Source organism: Acanthochromis polyacanthus, chromosome 2 (assembly GCF_021347895.1).
Source record: "Acanthochromis polyacanthus isolate Apoly-LR-REF ecotype Palm Island chromosome 2, KAUST_Apoly_ChrSc, whole genome shotgun sequence".
Classification (NCBI taxonomy): domain Eukaryota; kingdom Metazoa; phylum Chordata; class Actinopteri; family Pomacentridae; genus Acanthochromis; species Acanthochromis polyacanthus.
This window is the reverse complement of record NC_067114.1, coordinates 10,263,451-10,272,309: the sequence shown is the minus strand read 5'-3', so window position 1 is coordinate 10,272,309 and position 8,859 is coordinate 10,263,451. Positions and strand designations below refer to the sequence as shown.

The following is an 8,859-nucleotide window of genomic DNA, read 5'->3' as shown; positions in this document are numbered from 1 at the left end:
TCTCAAACGGTTAAACAAAGACTTTAAGTTCCGGTGAGTCATTCTGTTAAATTGATTTCCTTTTCTGTAGGTATGTAAGTGTATGCATGATTTCTAGTAACACTGACTCAAAATTTATTTGAAATGTTTACCCCTTGCATCAAGAAGGAAGCAGGGTGTAGAACTCATAATTATTATGATGATAATGAGCCTTACATGGCAGAGATCCAGAGAAGAATGATGGACATAGTCTGGGTTTACAACTCTCAAGATGACCTCTGGCTCTGGCACACACACCTGTCTCAATAAGCGCACACACACACGCACACACACACACACACACACATACACACAGCAATCTGATCGCCTGCTTCAGAATGTCAAGGTTCCTCAGAACGTGTGCTTTTTCTAATTTTTCTTTAAACCTTAATCAGATAACCTTGTTTGGCTGAATCTGCCCAAATACATGTTTTGTTGCCTTCAAATGGCAATAACAGTTCACTTGCAAATTGTCTTAAACTGTTGATGTATGTTTTCATTTTATTTCACATGTATCCATGTGCAGCACATTATAACGCTTCTGCTTGCATGACATTTTAGTAACGAACTACTGAAGAGTTATTAAATGTATCGCCCACTTTTAAGACTTTTACAGCAGTCAGTCCAAGAAGGTGTTAGGTTTTATTTGCTTCAGAATGTCAGGTTACAGAAACACCTCGTTGCCAGTCCTCATCTGTCTGTTGAAGGTGAAATCTGCAAGAGTCTGTGGAAGGAAGGGGATCTGCAAACTCACTATAATGGAGACAAATCAGCAAAAGTGTAGATTTGAACCTCGTAGCACAAGAGAATTATTAAATATTATTTCTATTTTGTGTCAGTGTGCCAGCATTTGAATAACTTTCTGCATCTGCATGACACTCAGAAGCTGTAACATTCAGTGTGACTTAACTTTTGACAGGTACACATGACTATGAAGCACAAAATATATGACCACAAAAGCAGTGTATGAATTTGTGAACACGGTCCATAAGCAGACATCCACCGTCTACTGAACCAGGTGTTCCCCTGCTGTCAGTGTGTGTTTTTTGGACTATATCCATTACTTTATCAATGTTCTCTCTATCACTGTTGCCAGCTTGTTTACTTTAGTCTTTTACTGACCTTTTCTGATGTCAATGAATGTCAGAAGAACTGGGGATAGATTTTCACTGACATTAGATTTTGCCTTACTACTTCAACCTTGGAAAAAAAAAAAAAAAATCAGGGGGGGCATGCTGTTTTGGGTACTGGCAAAAACATGAAATATGATCCAGGAAGGCCAGTTTCAGAAATAGGTCCGTGAGTTTGAGGGCTTAACAGAAACCAAAACACTCATTAAAGGTTTTCAGTACTGCGAGAACAGATTATGTAACTACAGACAGCAAAATTAACGTTTTTTTCATCATCTGAACAATCATGAGATCGACAGTAGAATTATTCTCTTTACATTACAAAGTAAGCCGTCTGGAATATGCATTTACATATATCTGACTGGCCAATACATGGTGCCGATTGACTGTTTTTTAAGTTGAACCTGTGATTTTTTTCATGTTTGCTTCTGTGTTTGGATGGTCTCACTTAAGTAAACTAGTAGGCTGCATTTTGAATGCAGTGCTAATAGCCGTCTGAACACAGCCTCAGTGTTGTCTCAGTCTAATGCAACCAGCAGCAATTAGCAGCTTGTCTGACCGATCTGCAGTAGGTGCACTATCCAGCACAAAAGGAATCAAATCCATCTGGCGTGTACCACTGGAATAAATGCCAGTATGTGTGGGACAACTAGGGGCTTGAAACTTTCATAAAAATAAACAAGAAGAAACAAACTCTTCCAACATCAGTGGTGTAATATGCAGTTTTCATCAACCTCAGCTAATATTTCCTCGCGGTCAGCAAGCTGTCCATCCTGTGTGTACTGAAAAACTGATATAGTGTTTGTACACAGCTCTGACCCTGCAAATGAGAAACATATAATGGGATACTGATCCACACAACACTATTCTGGTCTCAACAACCAAACAGCAGTCTGACTTATGTCGTGAGGGAAACAGATTTTGTGCAGGATTACGTCTATTTGTGACCTTTCAAAAATACTCATCCAATGAACATTTCTTGCTGTTTGTGTTACTGCTGTAGCTCCTCTTCATCCATCCTATCCATTTTTCCGAACCATTTTTTTCGTAAACTTAGCCGAGCCATTTTGGTGCCTAAACATAACCAAGCTTCTAACACAGTTTTTGTTGTGATGTATCAACAAGACACGATAGTTTTCTAAGCTTAACCACCTACTTTTGTGCCTAAATTTAACCAAACAGAAAGTCATTGTTTAAGAATATTGGTCCCACATGAATGCAAACCCCAGAATCCCGCGGGAAGGAACTCCATCACAGTCGTACCTTTCATTGAGAAAGTGTTTGCATCAAAACTAAATTCCATTTCTTTCAAAATGAGAATGGAATTGTATGACAGCATTTTTTTTGAAGACAGGGTTGCCGTTATGAATTCATACGCTAGCATTTGACTCTTGCACAAGAGAGACTGCACATACTTAGTAAATATGCTAACCAAAACTTTCTACATGGAAAGACTTTTGAATTCATGTTGTAGCTAAATTCACATCAGAATTAACACAATATTTGATCTCTGTTTCAGTATAGATACTCCTAAAGCTTCCCTTTATCTTCAAGTATAAATAGATTGATGCATTACCTGCATTTCTGTTTCTAAATTAGTTTTGGCAACTGTAGAAAACTGTAACTTCCGACAATGTTTACTTGTAAGTATATGAGCTACCTACTGTTTAATTATTTAAACAAAAGTTTTTAATACCGGGAGATGTTATTAATGACCATTTATTTATGCTTAGTTTATAGTGTAAGGAAACAACAATGTGCAATATTAAGCAAAAGGCTTTTAAAGTCTCATGATTTTTGCCTCCCTACTGTTTCAATACAAATAAATAAATTAAAAGTAATGCAAAAACTATGAAGGAATTTTGTCCGTATTTATGTCTAACGGACCCGAATTTCCTCTTCTGTGTCCTTGCTTTAAGGTCGGGGGCGATATTTAAGAATAATGAGCATCAACAACAATAAATTATCTCTCAACAAAATGAATTTAGACTTTAAGGGTGATTCTTTCTCAAAGAAAATACTGGAAAATAGAGTGTATGAGGTGTTATAATATTCTCCTAAGTTTTAAGTTTTAAAATTGTTACACCATGTTTTCATTGTGCAGTATGATGTCCGTTATGGATTAAAAAATGGACTAAAATAAGTCGGTGCCATTCGATTTCAACTTTTCCCACCCCCTTGTTTTCTTTTCACTGCAAACTGTAAAGAATATGAGGAATACCTCCACAAGAAAAATTAAAAAATACTCAAATCTTAAAACAAAATGTCTCTTTAATTTGTAAGTGTCAACAGCAGTACAAAAGATGGAGTGATGTGAGAAGCTTTCTGTAATACAATTTCTGTCTCTTTTACAGAAAAGGAAGAAATTCTTGAGGTAAATCAGCTAAAACAGGCAGTTATTCAGCCCACCGCTGTATTGTTACAGTGGACTGAGACATACAGAAAAACGGTGTTATAATCTGTCTGAATTGATCCTGCGGGGATAATTTGATCATATACAGTATACACATTCATGTGGTGCCTTAGATGCACCCAAATGTGTCAATCATTGGTTTGTTTTCACTTGATATAGTGTATTGATACTACCAAAGCCAAGGAGATTGCTCTCCACACACACCAATGTAAAATTATTCACTTTAAGTTTACCTCACGTCAATACTGCACATGGAAACCAAAGACTTGCTGGTGTACACTTTGAAGCCAAGCAAAACAAAACAAACATAAAAAATTAAGTAACGTTTTCATTTTTTTTTTTTTTCATTTTAGCAATAATACCCCTAGCAAATAATTGACCTTTTGTACTGTATAAAGAAGAATGTGAACACAAACGTGATGGCAACATTTTTTTTAAGTTGAATTAAAAACTTTACATTGGACTGTACAAGATATTATGATAAACTATTTACATATTCAGACATAAACTTTTTTTTTTAAAGCAGCAACAGACACTATGTATTTCATTTTCTCTAATAACACCCAAACAATACTTGCCATGGGCCTAGGTACCTGCCGGGAGAAAAAAAAATGAAACAAAAGAGTTTTCTATGCGGAAAATTGTATCAGGCTGCCAGCAATTTCAAAACATTGGCTCCAGTGATAGAAGAGCCCCACACAGTGTTGCTTGAGAGACAACTCTAAAAAGCAAAAAAGTACCAAAGACAACTATAAATGTTGCCCTGAACAACAAATTTTACACTTCTGAACAGCAGCTAGCATGTCAGTCCAGCATGTCAGTGAATTGTGCTGATTAAATTAACACAGAGAACATTCCCACCATATACATCACAAAGTTCAGACAAAGGAAAAAAAAATCTAATTACAGTAAGTAATGTTGAAACAGCATAGAAGCTTTTGTCTTCAGTTTTTCATTCAAACCATTTGCATGTCTCAAAGAGTGAAATAAGAGAAACAAATTGTGAGGGCTACATTTGCAGATGGCTGGATAGTCGTGGACATGTTCATTAACAGTTGGCAACATACAAAAAAGATGGCAAGGAGAGAATCAACTAAGAATAATGCATCATGTCTGTGCATCATTTTGCCACATTAAAACAAATAAATACTTGCACGCTCCCACATTTCAAAAAAGAAATCTAACATTTCTCATGTTGGAAACAGTCACTCATAAAAAAAAAAACCACCTTTGTTTATACATGCAGATTTTTTTTTCAGATGAACTCCTCATAAAAAAAATTGCCACATACTGTGCTGTAATAAACACAAAACACTAGTGAGGATATACAGCATACCGCTTCGATTGTATCATGATTGGAAACAAATTACTCTTTTACATCAAGTGCTTGTTGTTTAAATTAGTACCTTAGTTGTTTTCGAGCCTGATGATGAATAGCTTTTGTTGCTTCTTTGAATACTCGAGGGAAGATTTAGAAAACTTAAGCAGGTGAGGTGCTCCTCTCTGTCTCAGGACCAATACTGCTCGCTTCCATTAAGCAGAAAAAACTCAGCATCTATATGAGGTACAGTGACTTGTCGGCTTTCAAAACATAAAAACCACATACAAAAATAAAACATGAAAAAGAAAATATAATAGAACAGCCAAATACATAACTTATACTTCACTAATGAACAAAAATATATTTCCTATGTGTTATTTACAATAAAATCTAAATGAGATGGTGAATTCACTGAAAACCGTTTTTTTTTTAGCTCCAATTCATCAAATACGTTTTTTTTTTTTTTTTCCCATTTCCTCTGATTGTCCATGTTGTTATTTTACTGACAGTTTTAGAGCCAGCAGTGGCTGATAATAAATACAATATGTTGATACTCTACAGTTTCAAATACAATATACAATGCACTGAAGTCTGAAGTCTGGTGTTTCAAGGCTCACCGAGCCTGCTGTTGAATTTTCTGCTCACTTTCTTGTGCTGAGTCTCTCCCCTAGGCAGCCCTGAAGCTTAAACAAAGTGTTCATTCGTCACATGTGTCTTTGCATAAATAAACAAAATAAGTAGACAAAAAAAGACTCAAATCTGGTAACTGTGAGAGCAAATCCACTTGAGTCCAACTGGAGAATTTTGTTCATTCATGGTGTTTTTCCTCAAACAGCTTCACATTAATCAGAATTGATAAAAAATACAATTTATATCCAGTGCTTATAACACTTATGAAACATTGTCTCTTCGTGAGTTCTTGTTGTTGTTGTTTTTTTTTCCTTTCTCTTTTTTTTGTCTTTTTTTCCCCCGCTATATAAGCACAGTCAAGTTTCAGTTCCGTGAAGAGTCCTGTTTAACTACCAGCCAACTAAAGCAGTGTGGCATGGTCATGAAAATATTTACAATCACATACAAATCAATCTAACCACCAGCAAACGGGAGCAAACAGTTTAAAAATACCAAACAGGTTGACTTGGAGGGAAATCCACTTGGGTTTGTTTGTAGGAGAGCATCCTTTTAAACTGTGTTGTACCTCAAAATGAGAACAATGTAAAAAAAGATGCAATGAAAGAAAATTTTAAAAAAATAAAATAAAATGGGAATTATAAATGAGGTGATTAAAAAACTTACACGACTTAATATGAATGTTTCAAAAAGTAGAAACGATGCAAATCAGCATTGAATGGGTATTAAAAATAAGAGTACAGAAGATAAGAGAGCTATAAAGAGCCATCTGTACCAGATAGAGCAAAGGGGAGAAATGCAGTGACCAGCAGTGGGAATCTTGACCAGTTAAAGCCAGTGACCAGCCATTCAGATCCTTAAAAAAGCTCTGCACTCTCTCTGAAATGGACAGGTTCAAGGGCAAGGGAGGGGAATAGCTGGACTCATGCATTAATAATGCTGTATTTCAGATGATACCCAGTCGTCAGTCATTTTAATAATCCCCCACAGCTTGATGTACTTGTTCCATCTGCTCGCCAGTGCCTGGTGATTGGGCCAGCGTGGGAGCCCTGTTGAGGCCTTACTTCCAGCACTTTGATGGAGAGCACAATGAGGGACACACACCCCATTTTTATTGTTTCCCTTCCCTCCCTGGTGTTTTCTCCTTCTCTGAGCCAGATGGCGCCCCCTGGGTGCTGAGGTTGCCACAGGCTGGGGTCAGAGCAGGGCATGGCAGGGAGGAGAGCCACTTAGACCTTCTGCCCTGTAAAGAGGATCTGAGTCTCAACATCAAGGCCCTGACCGCTAGAGGAGCTTTATTTAGCTGATGTCTCCGGAAGGTCGGCACTTGTCAGGTTTTAAGCCTAAACTAGGGATAGAGAGTTTGTGTTGCGTGATTCGAGTCATTGCGTTTTGTCTTCTTTAAATGTGACAGATAAGTGCGATCCAAAAAAGCTAATCAGATTATCAGAAAAAAAGCAAAATACAGCTCAAAGGTGACAGAATTTATGTAAGTGCACTAATGGAGAAAACAATGTTTTAAGTCACCTTGTTCATATGTACATGATGAGGTAATCTGAGAAACAAACATCACTTTATCCTTTTTTTCTCTACTTAGAGATGTCAGTGCAAACTGTCACTCCTTTCAAGACTACTCGAGTAATCAACTCATTGCATCAACCCGATGACCGTGCTCTGCTTTAAGACTTCTTAGTGTCAGTTTAAGATTTACAATGTCTAAAAAGAATTAAGATTGAAAAAAAAAATTACGTTTTAAGAGCTAAGACTTTAAACTTGCCTTCCAAATGGGGCTAAAGTGTTTAACAGAACATACTGTAGCTACACATTGTACAACATCAATTTGAGATTGTAATGCCACCAAAGCTGCCTTTCGCTGCTGTTCCAATCCCACAGATTGGAGGCCTTTGGCCCTTTAGCATTCTGGCCTGATTACAATAACTCTGATTAAGATCTTGGTGAGTCAGACTGGGTTGCAGAGCTGGAAATAAGTGAAGGATGCCACGGTTCTGTGTGGACTGGGATGAGGATATGAAAGGGGCTGGCCGCTTTTATTGATGATCACTGCATTGGCCTCCCTGGAGAACAGCTAGCATCACAAGCTACCATCCACGGATGTAACATATTGTAACCTCCTGCAGAGCTTGCTGGCTCCAAGTTCCTGAGTTTCGTTTGTTTATTATGTTCGGGTAAATTAAAGAAAGACTGGATAATGAAGCTGCATTAAGAGATGAAGAGATTGTCTAAGACTCACGAATCCTCTCCCAAAAGACTTTATAGGTTTTAAAACTTGAAATGTTTGGCACTTACGCACTAAATTATGCAGTTTTGTAATGATAATTAACAAAAACTAAATAATAATAATATTAATAATAATAACAATAATAATAATGTGTAATTACCCTCTGTACTAAATTGGAATCACTCCATATTCATTTTGAGATATTTTGTAATGGTAATATTTTTCTCTTGATTAAAAACATTCACAAGCTGTTGGCTGGCACACTATACCTGAGTGAGAATAGCATTCCCATCTTGAACAGTTAGGTAATGTAGCAAAATCATCTAATTGAAGAGGAAAACAAGGTTAATGACTGTAAGAGCTATAGGTTCATATCAAATGTTCAATTTCAAGTTCCATCTTCTGTTTTAGGCAATAACCTAATTGTGTAAATGTCCATGATCTCAATGAAAAAACAAACAATGAGATAAAAAAAATATATAAATTACCACAACCAAACTGCTTCACACACTTGAAGAAACACTTAAGACCAAATAGCTTTTGATTCGGATGAAGCCACAGCTGCATGCTGGCTTCTACATGATACATCATTGTTTTTTTTAAAAAACATTTTTAAACCTTTGTGGTATAGTTTTTGTTTTCTTTTGCTCTTTCCCTCCCTCAGATCAGACCAGCCCTCTGGGCGTCGTCCTGTATGAGTGTTGTCTCTGCATCGGCCTCTTCACTTGAAGAGGTCTCAGTTGGCGCTGACTGGCTCTTGTGTGTCATTTTCACTGCTATAGTCTGATTTGGGTTCGTCCTCAAAATCTTCGTACATGTCCATCTCGTCCTCGCCGTTGACTGGCTCACTGTTGTTCGCCATGGTACTGGGCTCTAGCTTCATGTTGTAGGTGCTCTGGATGACGGGAATGGAAGGCTCAGGACTTGCTGAGGCACTTGAGCACTCTGATGTCATCTGAGGTGACGGTGTTGTGGTCGCCATGGTGATGGCCCCAGGATAGACCATACTGGTGCTGGTGGTGATGGGAATTTGTGGCGGCTGCCTGGATGCACAAGAAGCAGATGACATTAAGATTATTTATATTGTATTCTGATGATTTACTTTTTATAC

General features: G+C 37.3%; 1 protein-coding gene across 10 annotated transcripts in view; it reads right to left on the bottom strand.

The window, feature by feature from the left end:
* Positions 1-3,401: 3,401 nt before the first annotated feature.
* sox6 (SRY-box transcription factor 6) overlaps positions 3,402-8,859 on the bottom strand; it is a 135,267-nt gene continuing 129,809 nt past the window's right edge. For all 10 annotated transcript variants that reach the window (XM_051944874.1, XM_051944876.1, XM_051944873.1 and 7 more), the window contains one exon: positions 3,402-8,791. In XM_051944874.1, coding sequence (XP_051800834.1) covers positions 8,485-8,791 — 307 coding nt within the window. In that variant the 3' untranslated portion in view covers positions 3,402-8,484. The remainder of the gene's footprint in view (positions 8,792-8,859) is intronic.